At 42.1% G+C, this 24517-nt stretch overlaps 2 protein-coding genes across 7 annotated transcripts in view; one reads left to right on the plus strand and one right to left on the minus strand.

Annotated features, from left to right (window-relative positions):
- On the minus strand, positions 1–19460 carry VPS37A (VPS37A subunit of ESCRT-I). The gene is made up of 12 exons (XM_053251450.1): positions 19091–19460; positions 12814–12888; positions 12009–12123; positions 11188–11288; positions 9317–9533; positions 7508–7578; positions 6556–6683; positions 6410–6468; positions 6252–6320; positions 4520–4663; positions 2686–2766; positions 1–1514 (listed from the first exon to the last, which is right to left on the minus strand). Exons 1-11 carry the CDS (start codon positions 19249–19251, stop codon positions 2686–2688), a joined length of 1221 nt encoding a protein of 406 aa, XP_053107425.1. The 5' UTR covers positions 19252–19460; the 3' UTR covers positions 1–1514.
- A 73-nt stretch (positions 19461–19533) lies between these two features.
- The window catches only part of CNOT7 (CCR4-NOT transcription complex subunit 7), a 37196-nt gene continuing 32212 nt past the window's right edge, over positions 19534–24517 (plus strand). Inside the window, exons 1-3 of one of the 6 annotated variants that reach the window (XM_053251453.1) lie at positions 19545–19774; positions 22378–22510; positions 23860–24059. In XM_053251453.1, the coding sequence (XP_053107428.1) occupies positions 23943–24059 (117 nt within the window). In that variant the 5' untranslated portion in view covers positions 19545–19774; positions 22378–22510; positions 23860–23942. Of the gene's footprint in view, positions 19775–19808; positions 21173–22377; positions 22511–23449; positions 23475–23859; positions 24060–24367; positions 24510–24517 lie in introns of those variants that run through there. The other 5 variants (XM_053251455.1, XR_008307590.1, XM_053251451.1 and 2 more) reach the window with 5 other exon arrangements.

The following is a 24517-nucleotide window of genomic DNA, read 5'->3' on the forward strand; positions in this document are numbered from 1 at the left end:
TTTGTTCCATCAGACTATTTATTTCCAATGTAAGACTCAACATTGTCAAGAGGAGTCCCACAAATTTGAACTCTACAGCTATTTCCCCCATTTGTAGAATCTGAAATTCTGGTTTATAAATCCAACTATCCATACATAAACCTTTTGAAAATCCCTTACAGCCACCCAGGGAAAGGAAGTTTATTAGATAACAGAGTTGAGTGACACAAGGAAAAAAACACCCAACCAATTTCAAGTTGATACATTTATCTGCTAAGTCATCATTTTCCAATTTGCCTAAGTACGGAAGAAAACAATAGAGTTCAAGAATGTAATACCTATGAAGTAGTTTGAGTTCCTTGCAAGAGTGATGACCTCATCTACAGCACCATGAGGTAAGATGGCAATTTAGAATGTTTTTATAGGACAACAGATTCTTTGGTTTTACTTTTAGTAGAAATAGTATATCCTGAATTTCAGCTGTAAAAAGAGGCTGAATTGCTGTTATTTCGACAAGGTACCACTTTAACACAGAACAAACATATGCACAAGCTTATTTACTTGTCTTACTGAGATGGAGGAATAGCTTCATATGCCCAGGGCCCCCATCTGTTTATATACACTGTCATCATACCCCCTCATCTTGGTTTCAATAAGGTTCTTCTGCATACGCTGAAGTGCAAAATGAAGCTGTATGCAGAAGTGGAACAAATACTATGGTAACGGAACGATCTGCTTGCACTCCTGCATCTTTTGCTTCTTACAATTTACATGTGGAACTAGGAGATGGCAAGGAAAGAAGCAACATCTTCCTTTGTTTGATGTGACCTGTGAAATCATCTGTGCTGTGAAGTGTTGCTTCCCAAAGGAAGTGAACTGCAAGATCGTGAAGCGTGTAAAGGGTGTTAACATCAGATTTTTCTTTTCAGAATTTCTAGTCCTAGGTGCAGGCAATTGACTGTCTTCTCCTCAGTGGGCTGCAAGGCAGTGCTTGAGCTTGTAGTCTCCTAGCCACCAGTTTGATTTCAATTGTCAACACAAAATAAAAATGGTTGAAAACCTGGTTTCAAGAAGTGGAATTTTGAAACTGTCTTGTGCAGATGCATCTTGCCTCACAACACTCTGCAACTCACTTAAGTAACCAACATTTGTATGCCCCTCAAACTGAATCAGCCAATGTTTAATATAAAAGGTATGAATTATGTTGTATAAAATTTAAAAATCTATAGTCAAATTACATGTTTAGATATTTAATCTATAAAATAGATGGAGATAGCAGCAAGAACGTAAATATGGTAAGGATTATCAATAATAAATACAGGAAATATTAGTGCAAAAATTACAGTAGAAGTCTGTCTTGGATAAAATGAGAATATAAAGACATTCTAATTTGTACAAAAAACCATCCCAACTCTGTATACAGTCTGTACTATAAATACAACCATGGTGAAATGCGTATTTGCAAAATAATAGATATATGAAAATGTGCTTTGCTGGATTTGTTCTCTTGCCTTGAAAACTAGTTGGCTGGAAATCTGTGAACACAAACATTGCTACAGTTAGTCAAATTTTGGATTGTATATAAATATAGCTTTACAGATGCAAAACTGAATCCAGGGTGAAAGCTGATGCACTTCTTTTTGTCTCATGGTTTGCCTTGTATTTTCTTTATACAAAATGGAATAAAATAAATAGCTGTATAAATTTAAAATTGTAGTAAGCATTATTGGAAATTCCCAGGATTTGTTCACATCACAGCTTGCACTAAGTTTTATATATGTTTTGCTTTCCATGTTTCTGCACAACATTTGAACTCAGACAGCTTATGAGCTACAGTGCTTATTGCCTGGTCACATGACTACCAATGATTCACATTCAGTAGTTTGACAAGATGCATCTCAGAATCCACATAGCAAATATATAACCCCCCCCCCCATTTTTGAAAATATATATCCCCCAATATATAGGATATACTTTTTCCTTATAGCATTGTCACGTGTGCTTGAGCAATATATGCAGCACATTATTTAGAATTCAGCAGGCTCTGCAACCTTTGTTCTTAAGTGGTTTAGGGGAACAAGCGTTCTGATACATCTTAATTGGTTGGAAGAACTTAGAATTGACCAGTCCTTACAATCTTCATGAAGCAATGTGAAAATATTTAAGGGGCTGTTCATATAATTAGCGTCTCAGAATTCTGTAGATTAGGCCTTGGTATCAGGGCTGCTCAACTTTGGCCCTCCAGCTGTTTCTGGACTACAACTCCCGTAATCTCCAGCCACAGTGGCCCATAGCCAGGGATTATGGGAGCTGTAGGCCAACATCTGCAGGAGGGCCTAAGCTGAGCAGCCTGGTAGATGCACATGGTGGCCAATGTTCCTTCTAAGGTGTGCGCACGCTCACGTTTTTGATGTCCACTCAGTTAGTTTTAGATCCCACTCAGGATGAATCAGGAAGGTCCCACTCTGAATGTACGTGCGCACACACTGTCTTGATACTGCCGCACAGAAAAAAGGTGGCCTCACTATAATATGCCATAATGTCCAGGGTATATGCAATTATTTTGCATCTGTATATACCCCAGCTCACATATTACTCACTTTTATGTGATGGAGCATAGTGTTACACAAAATACATGGGATTCCTACGTGTTGGTGTGAACTGGCTCTGGTACACAGGATAATTTTACACAGTACATGAACATACCTATAATGGAGTATGGAACTGGCTGCGCATTGTTATTGTCTGTTGAAGCTTTTCTTCTTTGGCTCTTCTACAGTGGCAAACCTGGAAGAGAGTAATGAGTTAAATACTACTACCACATCTTCTATGTACCATCTTTGCTTTTAGGCTTGTCACATGAATCAACTTGCATTTCATCTTCCAACAGTTTGTAATAATTCACACTGTGACAGCATCCAGTCTAAGTTAGTCATGACTAACTTGTTTCATTTATTTCAGTGTGCTTAGTCATGGCCCTTCCCATAGTATCTGGTCAGATTATTGTGAAAATCAATGAACAGGAGGGGAAAAAAATCAGAAGTGCTTTTCATGGCAAGACACCTTTAAATCCAAGCTATAGTGTTTCATGGGAACATAGGAAGCTGCCATATACTGAGTCAGACCATTGATCTATCTAGCTCATTATTGTCTTCACAGACTGGCAGTGGCTTCTCCAAGGTTGCAGGCAAGAATCTCTCTCAGCCCTATCTTGAGAGAAGCCAGGGAGGGAACTTGAAACCTTCTGCTCTTCCCAGAGCGGCTCCATCCGCTAAGGGGAATATCTTACACTGCTCACATTTCTAGTTGCCCATTCATATAAAACCAGGGGCAGACCCTGCTTAGCTAAGGGGACAATTTACTGTTGTGTATTACATTTAATTTGGAGATACAGCTTTCCATAGCTCTGTGACTCAGTGGCCAATATCCAGACTAAATGTGCATGGGTGAAAAAGGATTTTCTGTTCTACAGATGGGGGATAATTTTCAGCAATCTTCGATTCCCTCTGCAGCTGAGCCAAAAATATGTCCCTGAGATTTGGAGGACAAAAGCTCAGCTGTGTCTAACACATGGCTCCACATGTGTTAAGACATCCAGACTAACACAAGCCCCTGAGTGGCGCAGTGGTAAAACTGCCGCCCTGTAACCAGAAGGTTACAAGTTCGATCCTGACCAGGGGCTCAAGGTTGACTCAGCCTTCCATCCTTCCGAGGTCGGTAAAATGAGTACCCAGAATGTTGGGGGCAATATGCTAAATCATTGTAAACCGCTTAGAGAGCTCTGGCTATAGAGCGGTATATAAATGTAAGTGCTATTGCTATTGCTATTGCTAACACATGGTGTTAGTCTGGATGCTGGGCAGTGAATACTTGGTTCACTGGTGTCATAATCTCTTATGTATTAGTAGTATTTGGAATCAGCTTTCCTTATTTTTTGTGTTTCAGTATTCAAAGTGTGTCAACTTACACAAATATAGTACACCCTTAGTGCCATGAAATCAATTTACTCCCTCGTAGCATCAAATACTGACATTAGCAAGATTATGATGGAACCATTTTTTTTAACCATTTAGTCTAGTTTTCTGTTATTTGGATTTAGTGCATATTTGGGTTGGAAGGAATTGGTGAAGTGATTTTCCAAGGCTCTCTGTAACAAGGACACCCAGATGTTATTGACTACAACTTCCATAATCCCCAGCTGCAATGGCCATTGGCTGGGGATTCTGAGAGTTGTAGTCAACATCTGGGGATCCCTGTTACAGGAAACACTGGTGATCACCATTCCTGGCTATACCAGAGGCCTATAAATATGGTTTTAGAATAGCCATTTTTAAATGAACACTCACTGTTAACAAACTGTAAGAGAACCAAATCTGGAACCTTAAATGGCTTTAAAGAATACAAGGACAGCCCTGCTGGATCAGGCCCAAGCCCATCTAGTCCAACATCCTGTTTCACACAGTGGTCCATCAGATGCTTCTGGGAAGCCCACAGGCAAGAGCTGAACACAAACATTTGTTTTACATTTAAGATTACATACTGTTCTCTTCTCCATGAAGCTACTAAGAAAGTCATCTATCTCTGTTTTCCCTTCCAGAAAGTCTTCTGCAATAGTATCAGATTCCTCTTCAGCTTCATGTGCAGCTACTTTCAATCTTGCCTGCAGAGCACTTGCGCTGCAACTCTAAGAAAAGAAAGTGCTGTGTAACTGGGAAGTGTGGAGTGGTAGTAATATTCATGGCAACAAATGAGGCAAAGCGTGTGTAGATATTTCTGTAACAAAGCCACTACTTGCAGCCATCATGATTCTCAGACAGGAAAGTAAGCTGCTGGGTTGTTGGGCTGGCTGTTTAAGGCCCCAATTAGTGTGATGGTGAACATCATTTGGAATACTTTGGCTCAAAGAGGTTCTGCAAGTATCTTGTATGTCCAAGGCATCCAAAGAATTTCATTTGTAAAGCTAATGGCAGTATAACAAATGTTCTGGGGGTGGGGTGTCGGGGAGGAGAGAAGGCTCCCTTCCAATGCAATACTAAAAACCAAAAAGTGTGTTTGGGTTTTCCAGAAGATCAGGAGGGTGTTTTTTTGTTAAGTGTCAGATACTTTTGTAATCTGTTTGCTACATTCAGTATGGTGCTGCTATACATATAATGCAGCAAACAGATAAATAAGAGTTTGACTTATTTGTATTCCTAGTCATTTTGTTGGAGGACTCCATTATGCTTCTTGGTCATTCCAATCTGTGCCACAAATGCAACAGAATGGAAATGGAAATGCAGTGGCAAAGTCATAAACAAATATGACATACACCCATAGACATACATAAATAAATAGGCTCCTTGTCCCCAAAGGGCTCACAATCTAAACAAAGAAACGTGAGATAGACACCAGCAACAGCCACTGGAGGGATGCTGTGCTGGGGGATGGACAGGGCCAGTTGCTCTCCCCCCACTAAATAAAGAGAACCACCACTTTCAAAAGGTGCCTCTTTGCTCAGTTAGCAGGGGAACATAGGAAGCTGCCTTATACCAAATCAGACCTTTGGTGCACCTACACTGACTGGCAGCAGCTCTCTAAAGTTTCAGGCTGGAGCCTCTCCCAGCCCAACCTGAAGATGCCAGAGTGAACCTGGGACCTTCTGAATGCAAGCAGATGCTCCAACACCGAGTAACAGCCCCACTCACTAAGGGGAATATCTTACAGCAGATAGTGCTCACATGTAGTCACCCATCCAACTGCAAACCAGGGCAAATCTTGCTTAGCAAAGGGGACAATTCATGCTCTCCTTTCTGAGATGGTAAGGTGTACCATATCATTTCAGACCACAAGTAGGGTGTGATCAAGATTTAAGTAGTGCCCCTTAAGTAAGTGTACTTCCTGCAATCAGCATAGAAGAGAAAAAAGCTAGTATAGCAGGTTGCGCCAGAGCCTTTCCCTTACAGGACTTTAATAAAAAACGGTCAGGAGTATTCAAAATGTGGTCCCACCACTGTACCATCTCAGGAAACTACTGCCTTATTGTGCTGCATAAATGCTCAGTAAATGACCCTTGGTCAGTCACCATCTCTCAGCCTAACCTGACAGGGTAATTGCAAGGATTACATCCATGTACGCTGCTCCAAGCAACTTAGAGGAAGTCATGGACCTGAATATGGTAGATAAATAAGTGTGCAAACCAAGCCTAAGCTAGTAGCTATCACTGTATCTTGTGGTAATGACATTCATAATTAATTCCGTATCCGTTTTGTTACACAGGAGGGGGAAAAACATACCTCACTAAGTTCATGCTGCCTCTGCATCTTTTTTTCGAATGTGGCCTTCAACTGAGTCAGCTGTTCATACTAGGAGAAACAAATGCTCCTTTAAAAGCAAATTTAAACCCATTTGCCCAAGCCATTCACCCCCCAATCATTCTTCTTCATGCACTTACTTTATCCAACACAGCTTGTCGTTTTGACTCCAGGCTAGGTTCCAACAATAGATTTTTTTCTGCAAAGTAAACCCACTGTTCAATTTTAGAAGGTTACCATTTACTCCCAGAACATTCTTCCTATTACAAATATTTTGAAGTCTTACTTGCTAGCTCTTCAATACTTTTTACTAGGTCGTCCTTGTCATTAATGACTTGCTTCAACTGTGGCAGATTAACAAATTGTTCAAGCAGTATGTCTTCTTGCTCATTCATGTCTGTCAACTGTGATATACTGAATTTCAAAAGAAAAAAGGGTGGAAAAAAACCATTGCAGCACAGCAGCCCTTTGTATAAGTTCAACTATACATTAGCACTGAACAGTTTTCTTCATTTGGTGGATATTTTCTTCTTTAGCAAAGTATAATCTAAACTTTATGTATTTACTCCTAATCCTTACTCTACTTAATGGTTTCCTTGCATACAATTCTGTATTACATTTTTAGTGAATGCCAGTTGCGTTTGGAGTAATCAGACAATCAATGTTACAATCAGGCAAAAGCAGATTTCATGGCAACTTAGTGATTCAACAACACACAAATAACCATGAAGGAACATGTACACAAACACATAAATATACATCAAATGCAGCAAACCTGGCATTAGAATGCTCATCTTACTACTCAGATGTAAGATAGCTCAACCCTATTGATTTTCCTTTGAAATAAGAACAGGGAACTTAATCTGAGCTAACCGCTTGGGCTATTGAGGAGCATTCTGGCTCTACTGAAACCAAGATAAGAGCCCAACCCCATTCTTTCCAAAATTCAGAAGTGTGAAATAGCCCAACAATCATGAAAACATATTTTATTCTGTGGGGCAATTATATACCCAACTCATTTCTAAGCACTGATACATCTTTTTCCATATGCCAGCAATTTGCAGATATAGAGGCAGTTAGACTGGTTTTCTAAAAACATGACAAAACTGCTTCAGTTATAGCTCTCTCCAAAAGTCATTCTTTGGGTGCGTATCTACCATTGTGAAGAGCTAGATTATAGTTCTGAGTTTTTTTTTAAAAAGATCACACTTATAATATTTTGCTCTTTATATTTTTACCTAAACTCTGACAGCTCTGGAAATGCCTCAGGAACATCGGGCATCTTGTAACTGAATCCATTTTGGCTCCCCTGAAAAGGTTAACACAACAGTAAGACACTGAATAGCATTCCTTTCCCAAGGCAGATAGTTTTCTGTAGTGTGTAGTATTGGTAGTCACTATCTCCTGTGTGACTATGAAGCAAAGATAAAGCTGCTTCATTAGTTACAACAGAATCTGTTTGTCAGAAACAGTAACTAAGACTGAAACGGGTTGAGGGGATCCCAAGCATCAGCACAGAGGTGGCACAGGAACTTCAGGAAAAGTACACAACTTATACCACACAAGTTCAGAAATATGAAGGAGAATATATGTGCTATTTCTAAATAAAAGAGGTCTTATTTCTGATAAAACAGGCTGAGAGGTATTGGGGAAAGCCGTTAACAAGGGGATGCTGGGGGTCAGTACATGGTTTTCAAGTTGATACATAATTGTATTTCAGAACATGGTCAGTTCCTTGACTTATAGACAAAACTGGCAGATGTGCTAACCATTGAGAACATCAGTACTATCAGGAGTTAAGGAATAAGATTCCGATGCAATCCGTCTGGTGACTAGGTTTTTCACTCTTGGCAGCAGAGATGCGGGGTACAAACATTTCCCCCATTCTTCATTGGGGGAAAATTTTCCATTCCTAACATTTCAACTTGGCTACTTGAAAAACTTTTGAGATTCAGTGAAGGGAAATATGGTGGAGGTGGTTTCTTTTACTTTTTAAATAGGTCAAACAACATGCCAAATCATATCACAATCTATTTGGGCATCAGGAAAATCTGTGTAGCAACCTTTTTCAGGAAAAAAAATAATAATGCAGATCTATGCAAATGAAGGGGATATTTGCATGGGAAAATTTTCCAATTCAAATGTTTCTGGAAAAACCATATATATGCTTGAATGTGTGAGATTATGCAAGTTGCTCTGTAGACTACTCAAGATCCAATCTCCCTCATTTGCAGGAAAAAGGGCATAATGTTTAAGTTTGATGAAGTATCTGTATATTAAAATGCTAAGGTCAAGGAGGAGACAAAGAAAGAAGAGCAACGGCCACCGAGTATAGGGTGGGGAGGGGCCAGGTGGGCATGGAGGAGAGGCCGAGCAAGTGGTGGTGGTGGGGAATCTGAGTGAGGTGGGGGAGAGGCTGAGCAAGCGGGGCGTGGGGAGGCCAAGTGCACTAGTACACAGATGCTCTGTGCAGGTTCAGCTAGTTACCTTGTAATACACTCTAAGCATTTAAAGCCTTCTCTGTGGTCACCCCTCTTCCCTGGAACACCCTTCCCCCCCAATTCATTCATCCCTCTCCTTAGTGGCTTTTAAGGCCCTTCTTAAGACCTACCTTTTCCATCAGGCTTTTGCCCTTTCATCCCCTCCACATTTTTTTTAATTATTGCTATTGTTATTGCCATTGTTCACTGCCTAGTCTTTGGAGGAGGCAGTATACAAGAAATTTCTAATAAATAAATACAACGCAGTACTTCTCCTGCTCCCTAACTTCGCCACAGGAGAACAGCATTTTGTTGGCTGGATTATTACCACCTCAAACATAATTTGTTGGTTTTATGCACGGAGCCAATCTGGACATGTGGTGGCCTTTCTTGAATTCTATGAAATTTATACAGAATATGTCAACCAAGTCATCATCTTTACGAAATTCTATAAGTTGTGTTGCTGCCACTATTCCTGGCTTCTCTAGACAACTTGTAGCTGATATTTTAACTGGAGCTGTATGCAACTAAACAGCTTGAATGATAAAGCTCACCATATATGCATACCTGCGAAAAGGTTTCTGCTGTTGGAACAGGCAATGGAAGCTCTGTTATCATACCACAGGAAGGAGCAGCAGGTCTGTCTGTAGCAAAGCCTGAAGAAAGGGATTCTGCAAGTGGCACAGATGGTATAGACCTATTTGTTTCTTGCAGCAGATATGGAGAAAGGAACGGGAAGTTCTGAGGAGCATAGGAAGGAATTCCAGCTGGTTTGTTGTAAAGGCTAAAGAATAAGAAGAAAAAGAGCACCAACAATTCATTCTGTGTCATTTTCACTTGTCCCCCACCCAAGTACCCAAGGAAAAGTGTACCAGTGTATGCACAAGGCATTCTGAGTACTTGTCTTCACTGAAGCACACAGTTGCAATTACAGTAATAATCTGAATATGCCTCACAATCTTTCACTCTAGTAACCCAATAACCTCTACCAACAATGCTAGAGCATCATCATCATCATCATCACTGTAGTACAACTTTCAGTACATTCTGCCTTGAGCAGTTCTTAGGCAAAGAAAGGCAAAGCAGTTCTTAGGCAAAGATCTCAACAGCTACTTTAGGCTTCCCCCAAGAGCCCTGTCCCTGCCTAGTGGTTGTTTGTAACCAAACCAACAAACCCTTCCCCCTAGCAGTGGACCCCCATCCCATATTTCAACTTCCTTTTGAAAGTCCCCTCATTCAAAAGAAATCTGCTGTGTGAACTGGAGGCAGGGGCTGTTCCTGGTTGAGAAACACAAATGCAAAGTCTCCTTGGGTGCGCAAAACGAATGGCACAGTTCCTTCAGTCCCAGCCTTGCAGTGAGATATTAACGCAACACTTTTAGCAATGTTTTGTTAGGTCTTCCTGGAACAAACCACAAATATGATATAGTGCCACTCCAGTACATACATAACCTCTGTACTTTGGGGGACTTTGGCTTCTAGTTTACCGAGCCAAAAACGGGCAGGAGCACATACTGGAGAGGCAGGAGGGAGGTCTGAAATGATTATTAGGCTCATGGTCTTCCCTGCTCCTGTCCATACATGCTAGTGCCATGTGCAGCACATGTGCTATAGGGAAGCCACCCATGTTCTAAGTGATCTGTGTCTTTCCTGATCAGTCGCAAGTATTACTGCACAAGCTGCATTACTTTTAATATAATTACTTGTATTACTTTTAACTGTAGTACTTGTAATACAATTACAAGTATTACTGCATAAGCTTACTCCTAAGCAGAGCTAGATCAGAGAAAACAATGCATTCAGAACTAAGAGCCACATACAAGACAGATTGAACAATGCAGGCCAGCTTCCGATTCTCTGTTACAGAGTATGCATCAACCTTGGGCCAAACAGAGAAGGGCAAAATATAACAGACTGGCTTTAAACACAGAAGTGCCACTAAGATATTTCTGAGTAAACATGCTTCAGAACAAACTACATTTTATATGTGTCTTGATATTAGAGCGTAATGCCAATATCAAGTTTAGACCTCACAACGACACTAATGATAGGTTATGGTTTGGCTATTAGGGCTGTGCCTTGGGCACATATGCTACCTTTCCATCCTGGTGCTCAATAGCTATAGTTTGCTGTGACAGTCGAATTGGGGAAACTATGGTTTACAGTAACAATTGTTTGTCCAATCCAGATAGCAAGGCAAACTACAGTTAAGACAAACGGGGGGGGGGGGGGGAGAGGAGGGATTGGAGTGCACAAGGTGAAGAGGAATAGCAAACCCAAGGTTCGGACCCAACACAAAAGCAAGTTTAGAAGCAATGAACTGGGCCGATAGTGTGTCAAATCAGGTTTAGCTTAAACAAGAGAGACGAAATGTAATGTGGTTTTATTTCTCCATTTTGTCTGGAATTCTTCTCTGTATTGCTTCTGTGCTTACTTACTAGGGAAATGATGTGGAGTTGGGAGCCAAAACAGGAGGATTCTTCCAAAACTCATCAAGTACACTTTGAACAATTTTCCCAAGATCCGAGTGCATTGTGAACTGTTAGGGAGATTAAAAAACTATTGTTTGACACTCCTAAAACATTACAGAATTCTATACAATTACTGAAGGCTGTCCTAAAGTATCGAATGTGGGTGCCAGTGATATGTACACCTGGGCCCCAGTGCCTCTTTGTGCACGTGAAGGCCTCTGTGGCATGTGCACAGAAACATGGGGTGAAATTGTACTCTAATATAAACTGAGATTCTCATGACATGAAAGTAGAGACCATGCGCTCTAGAAAATAGAAGGTGGAGGATACACTAATCACCCCAGCTTAAAATTTACACTTAAAACTCAAAGTGGCTGTAAATCAATTATAATCACAACATTTATTTAACCTGAAAAAATAAAAATATTTGTAAATATTCATGTAAACTGGTTTTTTGCTTAGATTTCAAACAAATAGCTGGGAGTTTCTCCAATACAAATCCTCCTCAATGAACTCTGGAAAACCACTTTAAAACATTTTGGCTTTTAGAGTTCAAGAAAGTCTGTGAACACACAGAGAAGCAATTGTCTTTTTAAAATGCACATTCCAACAGATTAGTAAATGCCATTTGCTTCAGAACATCGATAGCTTAACAAAGCATTATATTAATTATATAATGTTGTACATTATATTAATTTTACAAAGCATTGACAAAATATATATTCTGAAAAAAATGATGTGCAATTTAACTAGATTACCCCTTTATTATTTCCTCAAATTATACATACGTTGCTTATTAATGGGCAGGTCACATACACTCCTTGATTGTCCATTAAGTGATGTCGTATTGGAGGGAAAACACTGATGACTGGTTTTTCCTGAGGGAACTGAGGGGGAAGCAAGCTGTAAACATCAAGATACTTGATTACCATGATGTACAAGCACCTACAAACATGGGGCATTAATTTAAAATTTATTAATACAACACAGACAACACAAAGCTAAATCACAGCATCAAGTAAATGACCAGATTATTTTTTATTCAAGTCTCTTAGCTGCAAAGTTCTTTGACACAAGGAGTTTTGTTGCTGGCATGGTAATAGTGTAGGAAGCATTTACATCTATAAATGGTGACTTTAAAAAAGATATTAAGTGAAAATTCCAGTGGAGAGCGAATGATGATCACTTGTCTCCAATTCCAAGAATGAATCCATTCAACATGAATATTGACATGAACGCTTTTGATGCAACCAGTAAGCTACTACTATGTGATGAATACACACTTTAATTTTATTTATCCTTCTCCTCCCTTCCTAAAGTTTACTGGAATGTGTGGAAGAGGCACAACAACATAATAGTAAACTATGCTCTAGTTTGGGGTAGGCCACCTTGGCAGTCATAACACATTGTGTCTGGGAGTGCTGGGAGTTGTAGTGCAAGAGCTGGAGTGCCAAGATTACCTACCCCTGCTTTATTTCATCTCAAACCCAAAGTGTGTAGATTCAGTCCATGAGTAAAAGGTTGCCTACCCTGATTAACAAGGTTCAGTGCAAGTGTTCAAAGTGAAATATAATTAGATCACACAGTACTCACATGTTAATATTAATGGTCAGGTTGCTTATTGTGAATGGCAATCGATACTCCACATCTTTCTGTATTTCAGCTATTCTGTTAAGGGAAATGCAAGCATTTATCAGTCATCACTGGAACATCAAAATGAACAAACCTAAAGAGTATGAGCATGTTAACACACTTGTTAAGCATGTTAAGTCCTAGAGATTTCAATGGGAGAGTTAAGTCAGTCATGAAACTCACTGGGTGACCTTGGCTAGTCACCCTCTCTCAGCCCAACATGATTGTTCCAAGGATAAGATGGGGGCACTATTATGTCACCACAAATTTCTTAGAAGAAAGGGAGGTTAAAAATGTAATAAACAAACTTCTACTCTCTCCCAGTGAAATCTACGACTTGCTGGGTCATGACACTTCGTTCCACTGTCTCCTGCGTTTTGCCACACAGACTTGGAAGGCAAACTATTTTGAACTTGCAACCCGTGTGGGTTGCCTTTGAAGGCAGCTTAGAGTTTGCAGTTGGTGCAGAATGTAGCAATTTGCCTCCTGACAACAGTAAGGGGAGATGTGCAAACATCTCATCTCCTGTAGCAGATATGGGCAGGCTTTAGGCTTGTGGGATCCATTCTGTTTTTTACTAGAAGCCTAAAATCCACCAGCCAGTGTGAGGAGGAACTCTTACTTGTCCACCTGTGTGATACCATGTGTGGAGGAATTTCAGATCCCACCAGCCTCGTGATATCAATTCTTTACCACTGCCACCAAGTAGACTTCTCTTGGGTCCTTTAGTACAACAGCCCTGACACCTTTGCAAAAATACCAAAAACACAAAATCTCAGTAGAGTGGAAAGGCTTATAGGTGTGGAGTGAAGACAATTCACCAGCCAGCGTGGTGTAGTGGTTAGAGTGCTGGACTAGGACTGGGGAGACCCGAGTTCAAATCCCCATTCAGCCATGATACTAGCAGGGTGACTCTGAGCCAGTCACTTGTTTCTCAGCCTAACCTACTTCACAGGGTTGTTGTGAGGAGAAACTTAAGTATGTAGTACTGGGCTCCTTGCAGGAAGAGCAGAATATAAATGTAAAATAGTAATAATAATAATAATAATAATAATAATAATAATAATAATAATAATAATGCCTATATTCTGCGACAATATCTATAACAAGAGCAACAACATTGACAATAAAATTCAGCCATCCCAGGTCCTTGGGAAGGACTCGATGTCTGGATAAAACAAACCAGTCAGTAACACCTGTCTGACTGTGTGAATAAATAATAATAATTAAACAAGCTTCTAATCTTCAAATGTAATATGAATTTTTACTTTGGAAAAATACTAGTCCATTTAAAACATTAATTGGTTTCTTAATTTAAAAAAAATACAGTTACCATAAGAACATAAAGGAAGAAATAAAAGGGTTGGGAAAACTACATCCACTAACCTAACTCAAAATGGTCCCTAACACAGAGTCCTCTGCAGTTACCTCTTTTGTCAGCAACCTGGCTTGTTCCTTCTGCAACCTCAGATCCTAGTCACTTTTAGTCCTGGAGATTCAACCCAGACTAGTTATTCTGTGATTTAGCCCTTTAGAGTGTTTCCACACTCTGTAGTGATTTTCAGCTATTGCTTGTGACTTCAGACTCTGAACCAGACTGATTCTTCTTCTGAATCACAGCTCTGCACTGCACTCCACTGTGCCAACTCTGCCTTCTTGACTCTCTCCTCTTGATTCTTCACTTGTAACTGCAGACTCTCCACTCTGACTCTTTTCTCAACTGAACTGTGCTAAAAGCAACCTCTTTTTATACAAATTTTTACTTAACAGTTTTTAAAACCCAATCAGCAAAACTAAAATTCCCTCCATTCTTCCTTGCATCATCCTTAACCGAAACTTGCTTCACAGAAGCCTTGAACTTTTGACCCTGTCAGCTCTCTTTACTAGCAAACATTTTAACACAGAAATCCCATTTACAATAATGAAGAGGTTTGTGTCTCTTTCCTTCACACAGTGCCTGGTGCAACACAATGGCTCAGGGTGGCGTGGGATGAAAGATACACATGTAGAATGAACATGGCGCTTAAGAACATAAGAACAGCCCTGCTGGATCAGGCCCAAGGCCCATCTAGCCCAGCATCCCGTTTCACACAGTGGCCCACCAGATGCTGCTGGAAGCCACAAGCAGGAGTGAGTGCTTCTGAGCACATACTCAGTCTAAATCAGGGCAGCATGACTTTGGCTCTCTAGCTGCTGCTGGACTACAATTCCCATCATCCCCAGCCACAGTGACCAATGGTGAGATTATGGGAGCTGTAGTCCAACAACCACCTTATGTGGTGCAGTGGGGAAATGCTTGACTAACAAGCAGAAGGTTGCTGGTTCGAATCGCCACTGGTATGTTTCCAGACTATGGGCAACACCTATATCGGGCAGCAGCAATATAGGAAGATGCTGAAAGGTATCATCTCACACTGTGCAGGAGGAGGCAATGATAAACTCCTCCTGTATTCTACCGAAAGAAAACCACAGGGCTCTGTGGGCACCAGTTGAAATCGACTTGACAGCACACTTTACTTCAGTCCAACAACAGCTGGAGGACCAAAGGTGTGCAGCCCTGGTCTAGATGTTTGTTTTCAGCACCAGAAATGAGCTTACAGTCTTTTCACATGAAAATCAGTTTTTCTCCTAAGCATTTCTCTTTTCTAGAAAAGTTTTTTGTTGTTGCTGTTGGTAAAGAATTGGGAGTCAGACAGCTTTGTTGTTCTACTGCAAATTGTCAAAAAACAAAACAACAACAACAGGACAGCTAGTAGGTACAAACCTACCCTTCTGCTTGTTCTAGCCATACACTGGCCTGTCAGTAAGTTCTGTTGCCTTAGATGCCATTTCCTCACACTCTTTTGCATCTAAATTGCATGTGCAGTAATGACTAAGCCATTTATTTCTCATTGCTACTGAGATAAGAAGTGTTGGTTTCTATTTCTCAGCTACCAGCCGTCACACCCAGTTTTGCATCTATCCATTCTTTCATTTTTAGTTCCTTTGGATTCCACTTTATTCTTATGTATACAGAAACTGTCTTCTTTCTTTATTGTTGAAATCCAAATCAGATATGCTGAATTTCTTTGTAATATCAGGAATTTGAACTAGATTGAGGTGCTAGAATATGGCATTCTACTGAAGCAGATTAGTTTCCCAAGGGGAATTCATGTAATTCATGATTGCATGTGTAAGCAAGTTCTGAAGCATGTTCCATTTTTGATTAATCAAAACAGTCTAGTCCAGTAAGCAACATCCACATGGATATTCATTCTACATTGTTATCTCCCCTCTAAATCCTAAACTTTGATTTTTCAGAATTTCAAAAGTTAATATTAACAATAAAGTTCAAGCTAAAACCAAAAGGCAGGCAGACATGCATTTCGCAGCCATATAGGCACATTTAGCAGGTACCACATTTTCAGTGAAACCGGACCTCAAGGTGGTTTACAACTATAAAAATAAAATCCAATAATGAAAACTAAACTAATAAACAACAACAACAAAAAAACAGAAGGAACTATCTCAGAAGATCCTGTCCCAGGTATCCACCAGCCTAATCTCAGATGGTAGTGGGACCTGAAGCAGGGCTCCCCCAAAGACTGCAGTGTGCAAATTCATGGAGTAAGATCATCCTTCAGATACCCCAGACCCAAACTGTTTAGGGCAGGGATAAATAACCTTGTCTCTCCAGCTGCATGTTGAACTACAGCTCCTATCATCCCCAGCCACAATAAATTGTGACTGGAGATGTTGGAAGTTGTAGTTCAACAACAACTGGAGAGCCAGGGCTTTAAAGGTCATCACTAACACTTTGAATTGAGCAAAGAAACAGATCAGGAGCCAGTAGACATTGAACAGAACCAGAGTAATATGCTCGGAATATCAGACCCTCAACAGCAGTTTGGCTACAGCATTCTGCACTAGCTGTAGTTTCCAGACACTTTTCAAGGTCAGCCCCATCTAGAGTGTACTGAAGCAGTCTAACCTGGATTGTACCAGTACATGAATGACCATGGCCAAATCTGCTTTCTCCAAGAGCACTTAAGGCACACAACTCTAAACTGTTGAAAGGAACTCCTAAGACACAGCTGCAACCTGCCTTCAGGAACAATGCTGAATCCAGTACTCCCAGACTGTGTACCTGATTTTTCAGAGGGAGTGCTACCCTATCTAAACTAAGTTAAATACTCTTTCCTGGATTCGCTTTCTAACTGATCAACAGCATTTCTTTCTAGCCCGGATTATACTGGCACAACAGCACCAGTATCATTAAGATGAAGAGTGTTTTCAATGTTCCACCATTATACACCCTGAACATTCTATCGTTTATAAAATCAAAACCATTTGTCCAATATACCTGGTCATCAGCACACATCAACTAGGTGACAAGACACACCTCCCCTACAAATCTGATGAATATCCGTTGAAAGATGCCTTAGATAGAGCAGTTTAAATATTTTATCTATTGTACAGGGGTTAAAAGCTTGGCGATACTTTTTTGGACTGATTTTGAGGTCCCTTTAAATAATTTAAATCATTATATTCCATGCCAGAGAAGTGCCTTTTGTATATGTGCAAAGGATCCCCAAAATGGATATTTTATCATAGTTACCCAAATTTGCAATTTTTAAGGCAAAAAATGCATCTTCATTTTCACTAAGAAGAAGCGTCTGCACAATACACTATTGAAGTCACAATGCCCACAGCTCTGCCCACAACCAATATGGGCAACCAATTCACCACTTTGGGCCAGGTCAACCTGCTTCTTTAGCCAATGACCTCTCAAGCCCCGCCACCGACCCTGTTCCCCAGGCAGCCCTTTTTTAAGGGAGGCCTCTGCTGCTGGCCCAGTGCAGCTGCCACCCCGACCCAGCTCTCCTGCCCCCAGTAGCCACTCTTCAGGGCCACCACCACAGTGGCCTGGCTGCTGTCCAGAACTGACCCATTCCCTGACAGCGGCCCCTCCTCAGGACCCCTGCTGGCGGCACAGTTTTCCCACTGCTGCTGCACCAATCCAGCTCTGCTGGGTAGCAGGTCCCTGGAGCCTCCGTTGCTTCAGCAGTGCCAAAGGCTCTTCTGTTCAAGGGCGGGGGGAGGGCCATTCAAAAAAGGCAAGTGCCTTATTTGCCATTTTATGCCAAATGGATTGCCAGCAGGAGACACAAAGGTTGGCAGCTACAGCTGAGCGGACATCAAAAATTGTGTGAACACAAGCACATATGCAAGCCTTAGAGGGAATACTGGTTGCAAGGGGAATAGGGTTATTGTTGGTGGGGCCAGAACATCCGCACTCCCAAGAGAAGTGAGTGGCTATCAGCCAGAGGAGCGGGATCCACATGGCTGGAGGAACCAGAGCAGAAATGGTTGGCAGCAGGAGTGGAGGCGGGGTGAGTGCTAAATGCTAAGTGTAAATGCTAAGGTTGGAGGGAGATTAAGGAACAATGTGTGATTAAATATGACACAACTTAATACATCTTAGTAATAGCACCCTAGTCATCTGAATCCAATGTATAGTTTTTCTAAAAATTATTAATCTGTTTTATGTTGTGGAAAAGACATATTGCAAGGTATACTGCCTCTGAACATGGAGGGTCCATTTAGATACCCTGCCTAAAATATCTTGGCATTCCAATAATTTTTTTTACCACTCACTGGCTGCTGATGGATGAGTGGAATTGGCGTGCATGAGTTGCATTTTAATTGCAAAAAACCTCTTTCAAAATTCAGTGTTGTTTCAATGAATGGCATAGCCAATTTGCACAGGTTAAGAAAAACAGAATTCAAATTCCATGTATGTGATTCCCCACCCCACAGTGATATGGGTTCTTCCGGTTCCACTCCGTTTCTGTGACATACAGCACAGACTAGGAAGGCTCCAGGACCAAATCCCACCCCAAGGACCACCGGCTCCAGTTACCTATACCCTAATGTTCAGCGCAGAAGCAAAAGACCCAAGAAGAAAGCAGGGCGGCAGCCAGGAAACTTGCTAGAAATCCCTTTGGGAGAAGAATGCATGTCTAGCGTGCGCCCCTCTGCCCATCCTCTCATCAAAGCGGCCCTCCAGTAAGTCGAGTTGCTAACCAGACACACAAATTCCTCAACTGCGCAGCTCGGTAGCAAAGAGCCGCTGGACGAGTTATGATCCAGCCCTGCTCCGCTGCTGCCAGAGGATCCACTTCCGAAACTTTAGCTTCACTGGGGTGGAAAAGCAAAAGAAATGACGCCCCCCGCCTGCCCCGAATGTGCTACTCACGCGGTGTGGGCGCTGCGCAGTGATTCGATCTGCCGCTGCTTCTGCTGCTGGAGGCTGGTGAGGGTCGAGGGCAGCGGGGCCCCGCCAGAGGCGGCGGAGGACGAGGCGGCCCCGGCCCCGCCGCCACTGCCCCCCTTGGAGAGCGGGAAGAGCCAGTTCATTCTCTCCCCTGCCTACAGCGGAGCCGCCGGGCCCGGCCCTTTTCCTCCCCGACTCCTTTGCCTCGTACTGCCGCTCTCGCTTCAGCCCTTCTCCCTCGTTCCCCCCACCGCTCGTCCTCTTTCCGCTTTGACAGGAAGTAGGGAAGCCGGTTCTACTGCCCATTCCAACATCAAGGAAAGGCGCGTGCGCGCAGGCCCCACCGTTTGCGTCATCACCACTCGCCACTCAGCTCTAGTATTGGTGGGGAAGCGCCTTCGGGGGCCTCCGCGGCGTCCGATTGGCCGAGGGCCGGTTGCCAAGCTGGGGAGTGGGGGGAGGCGGAGGGCAGCCAGGAAGAACAGCGAGCCGAGAGTTGAAAGGTTAGGCGAGCAGCGCGCAGTGATGACGTAATGGCTTTGTGCGCTGGGCGGCCGGGGGGCAGCAGGAGCAGCCGCCTTCCGCGCTTTCTCGCTGCCGCTCGCCGCGCTGGGGCTGCCTCCGCCGCCGGGTCCCAGCTAGACCCGCCCTTTCTTCCCTTCCCGCGTAAGTAGCCGTCCCCCTTCCGGTAGGAGATGGCGGTGAGGACGTGAGGCGCCGGTAGTGGCGGCGTTTCCGGGCGTTCAGGGCAGGTGGGAGGGGAAGTGGCCGGCGTGGGGGGTCTGCGGAGGGGTCTCCTGGAGCAGCAACTTCTCAAGATCTCAGCGTCCGCTTTTTCTCTTCTTCCTCTTGTAGGCGGTTCGGGGCGGGGGCCCTGTTCCGTTCATTGCCTGGTTGATTTAATATTCAGTTCTAGGCTGTTGGGCTTAGTGGGGCGCGCAGCGCTTCTTTCGAATGCCTGTACCTTTTGTCTAAACTAAGCAATCCTATCATTAGGCAATAACTTGCTGTTGTAAACATAAACTGTATTTGCTTAGATTTTCATATCGCCTCACCCAGATGCTTCTAGGTGGTTCACAAATATAAAATCTAAACATACATTGTTATAAATATTAAAAAATCCATATAATAAAAGGAAAGAAAACACACGCGGGGGTGGGGGAGCGCATCCCCAAGTAGTAGGGTTCATAGAGCGCTGCCCACGAGGGATGTTAGTAGCTTTCAGGTTCTGGGATGCTGTTGCTGCTGCTCCTCCTCCTCTTCCAGCAGCAGCATCAACTTCCAGTGGCGACTTTTGAAACTGGTGCTGTGGCGTGGCTTGGCTAGGGTGGGTTGTGGGCCAGAGCTAGGTGTGATGGAGACCCTGAGGCTCTGCCTAGGAATCACCATAGCCCTCAATTTTCTATTTTAAAAAATCTCAAAGTTCGATTATAAGCCGACCAGTCAATGAGATCTGGGTCCACCTGAGTTCTGCGCTTTCTGTCTTTCCAGATCTGAAACCTACCATTTACTCCCATGTGAGGTGGGGTGACTCTTGGTTACATTAGGGTAAATTTTAGTTTCATTTTCTCTGCCATTCTTTTAAGGATGTCTGGAAAAGGTGCATCATTTGTCATACAACTAATTTGTATGAAAGCCTAGTAGGGAGAAACTGCATTTTCTTTTCACATGATGCATTGAAAGACTATGCAGAGAATATAGGAAAGGAAGTTTGGGCGATCAGTACATAGGTTAAGGACAGAGCACATGCTTTGCATGCAGAAGACCCCAAGTTCAATTCCTGACATCTCTTGGCAGTGCTGGGAAAGACCCAGGATATCTGCAACCCAGGAGATCCACTCCCAGCGAGTGCAGACAGTACTGACCTAGATGGTCCTGACTTAGAAGAGGACACCTTCATATGTTCATATGAGGGCATGGAGGAGAAAGTAGAATTTGGGGTGTATGTACTTCTCAATTTAAATGGATTTTATGTGTCTCGCAAAGTGGACTTTGGCTCATGAATGTTTATCCCACAAAGGAAGCAAACAGTGGAAAATGAAGACAGTTTTCGTCTGGATGAAGGTGTACAAACTAAAACTTAATTCTCAAAATACAGAGGTGCTTTTGGTGGGGAGATCTGCTGATCTGGGTGGAGGTGTGCAGCTTGTTTTGTATGGGGTTGCACTCCCTGTTAAGGTCCCAAGTATGCATTCCTTGTCTTCTGTATCTGACACGATTCTTGGATGTCCAGGTAACGTTGGCAGCCAGGAATGCCTTGTTCGACAGCTGCAACCCTATCTGAAGAACACAGGGCTGATTCCAGTTACCTGTGCATTGATGTAAACCAATCTAGCCTGGGTTACTGCAATGTCATTTATGTGATACTGCCTTTGCAAACTGTTTAGAAATGCCACAGTTAATTCAAAATGCAGCTACCATGATGCTGATAGGAACAATACATTGCTTACTAATCATTACTTACGATCATACACCAATTAAATTGCTTACTAATCAATTTAAAGTGCTAGTGCTAACCTTTTGAATCCCTAAATGGTCTGGACCAGGTAATCTTAAGGGCTGCCTGAGCAAATAAGATAATATACCCAAGTCTTTAGCTTGGATCCACTATTTGCTCAGATCTGATTGGTGACTACCAGGAATAGGGCCTGTCTTATTATGGCATAGCGATTCATTTGTGGGAAATAGTAGAAATTTTCCCTAGGGAAATCTAATAACAACAACAACAACAAGCCTTTTTCTGCCTCTAGATGAGTGTTGAGCAGGCATTTCCTTCCATAAGGCATTTTGTGATCAATGAGGTTTGTGCTGGTTCTTTTGTTTGTTTTTATCATTGATTATACTGCATTGTAATTTATTCATTCATTCATTCAATTTCTATACCACCCTTCCAAAAATGGCTCAGGGCGGTTTACACAGAGAAATAATAAATAAATAAGATAAGATGGATCCCTGTCCCCAAAGGGCTCACAATCTAAAGACAGACATCAGCAACAGTCACTGGAGGTACTGTGCTGGGGGTGGATAGGGCCAGTTACTCTCCCTCTGCTAAATAAAGAACATCACCACATTAAAAGGTGCCTCTTTGCCAAGTTAGCAGATTCTATTAAACCAGCCTGGGAAAACTATATTTTTAAAAGGAGGTACAATTGCATTAAATAGAAGCGTTCTTTAAAGTACCACAAAAGTTCTTGTATTTGCTTCTTCTCATCTAGAATTTCACAACTGTCACATTAACAGTGAAGATAAACTTTGTTTGCCTATTTCAGAAACTTAATCAGAAAGCAGGCCACAAAGGACATAAGAACAGCCCTGCTGGATCAGGCCTAAGGTCTATCTAGTCCAGCATCTTGTTTCACACAGTGGTCCACCAGATGCCTGTGAGAAGCCCACTGACAAGAGGTTAGGGCATGCCCTCTCTTTTTCTGTTGTTCCCTTGCAACTGCTATTTAGAGGCACCTTCCCTCTGAGGCTGGAGGTGGCCTATAGCCGCCAGACTAGTAGCCGTTGATAGACCTGTCCTCCATGAATTTGTCTATAAGGACCATATTGATATGGCCAATGGATGTTCTGTAGAAGCCTGAGCATTTGGGCTCCCAGTCTGTGGCAAGTCAGTCACAGGCACTCACTGCTACATTCAGGATCTGACTTTTGGCATGCTTTCACATTTGACATTTATGGTTGTTAGCCAGTTGCTTAATTCTTTTGGTGGCAGCAGATGCACACAACCAAATAGCTTTAGTCTGGGTGGTAATATATATATAGGCTCTTTACAGGGCTGGCATGCACTCAGCTGTTTGGGTGAATAGGCCCAAAGTCTGGGGCAAGGAAGTCCAACTCAGCTCTGATAGGTTTGGCTTACATGGTCATATCTGTTTTGGGGTTTTAAAAACCCTCTTCATGCCTTAAAAAGAGTTTGAGGAAGGTTACATTTTAAAACAGGCACACTTAATAATCACTCTTTGGGCTAGAAAGCTGCTTCGGATTTTAGGGCACCAGTCTCAAATAGTGCTGGACAACTTTTCAAAATACTCAGCTCCCAGGCAATGAGGTGCCTGGAATTTTTCCAGCTTAATAATGCACTTCTGTTCCATCATAGAAGCGAATCAATAACATACGTAATCATTGTCTTATCTTCCTGTTTGTATTGAAAATGTTTGTTGAACATCTTGTCACATCTTTCTTGTGCAGTTGTGGGTTATAGACATTTTTGACAATCATGGAGTTGTCTCTCCTGTCATTTTCCTACAGCACACCCAGGAAGTAAGCATGCTCTTCTGACACAAGACATGAGCCCTTGTTTTGGGGTTAATTACATAAACATCACTTAGCCTTGGTCTATTAACACAAACTTATGTTATTTTGGGTAAGTGACTGGTATAAGCAATAGCCTTTGTTGTGATTCACGTCCACCAGTTCCTACCTGAAGTTGTCTAACCAGTGCACTTCAGGTGGAGAGGAATAAATGGATATTATTTTACTAAATTTGGACAGCGCTTTATGTGTAATTTATATGCAACTGTTTACGTCTGCTATCCCAAGCATACTTATTTGAAAGCCATTCAAATAAATCATCCTTCAGACTAAGTATGTTTAGGTTCAGATTGGACAAATGATACGTTGAGCTGCATGACAAGAAAACAGTTTCAAAATGGTCTAGAACGTTGACCTTTTCATAACAGCCACACCTGTAAAAGTTGGATTTTATTCTTCTATTTCATTCTTTCCCCACCTCCCCTCTTATGCCTTAGGTATATATCTAAAACCACTTTTATGAAACTGACTCTTTATCAAGTATACCTCTTTGATGCCTGGTATCTGAAACCTCCCAACTATGCCAGCAGCTACAGTAGATCACAGCCAAAGAATTTGTGAAGTTTGGGCTTGCAACTTGGATGAAGAGATGAAGAAAATCCGTCAAGTTATACGGAAGTTTAACTATGTTGCCATGGTATGATGCGGGGATCTTTGGTGACTTTTTTGGTTTAGGCTGGGAGCCTGTGTTTAAAAGTTATTTTAAATGGAAAGCTGTAGTAAAGATAGTTTAGATACTCAAGAATGAGAAAGGGTTACAATCCCACCCAATTATTTGTCAACAAGCTCCACATAAACAGTGACAGTCAAGGCAATGTAACTGCTCCAGAATAGGAGCACCATGAAAGACTGAGCACAAGTCAGATGTGAGGGGGAAGGAGGATCAAAACTGAGCATGATCTTATCTTTGACCAGACCAACCTTCTTTTATACCAACTTGTGCAGCGTTGCAACCACAACACATGAGTATCAAAAAAATCATGAATAATCCCAGTAGTTCACAAAGTGCTGGATTCCCTCACACCAGTTTTTGAAGACACCCACAGAACTGGGCTGTAACTAGTGCGGGGCCCTTGATGTCAGGCAGGTATTCTT

Source organism: Hemicordylus capensis, chromosome 5 (genome assembly GCF_027244095.1).
Source record: "Hemicordylus capensis ecotype Gifberg chromosome 5, rHemCap1.1.pri, whole genome shotgun sequence".
Lineage (NCBI taxonomy): Eukaryota > Metazoa > Chordata > Lepidosauria > Squamata > Cordylidae > Hemicordylus > Hemicordylus capensis.

What these genes read in the sequence shown, in the direction of transcription:
- VPS37A (XM_053251450.1), bottom strand. Translation starts at nt 19,251, where the DNA reads ATGAACTGGCTCTTCCCGCTCTCCAAGGGGGGCAGTGGCGGCGGGGCC. An exon ending in CCTGCCCATTAATAAGCAAC is followed by an intron (nt 11,289 to 12,008) that starts GTATGTATAATT and finishes TCTCCCTAACAG; the next exon opens with TTCACAATGCACTCGGATCT. An exon ending in GACAAGCTGTGTTGGATAAA is followed by an intron (nt 6,321 to 6,409) that starts GTAAGTGCATGA and finishes TGTTTCTCCTAG; the next exon opens with TATGAACAGCTGACTCAGTT.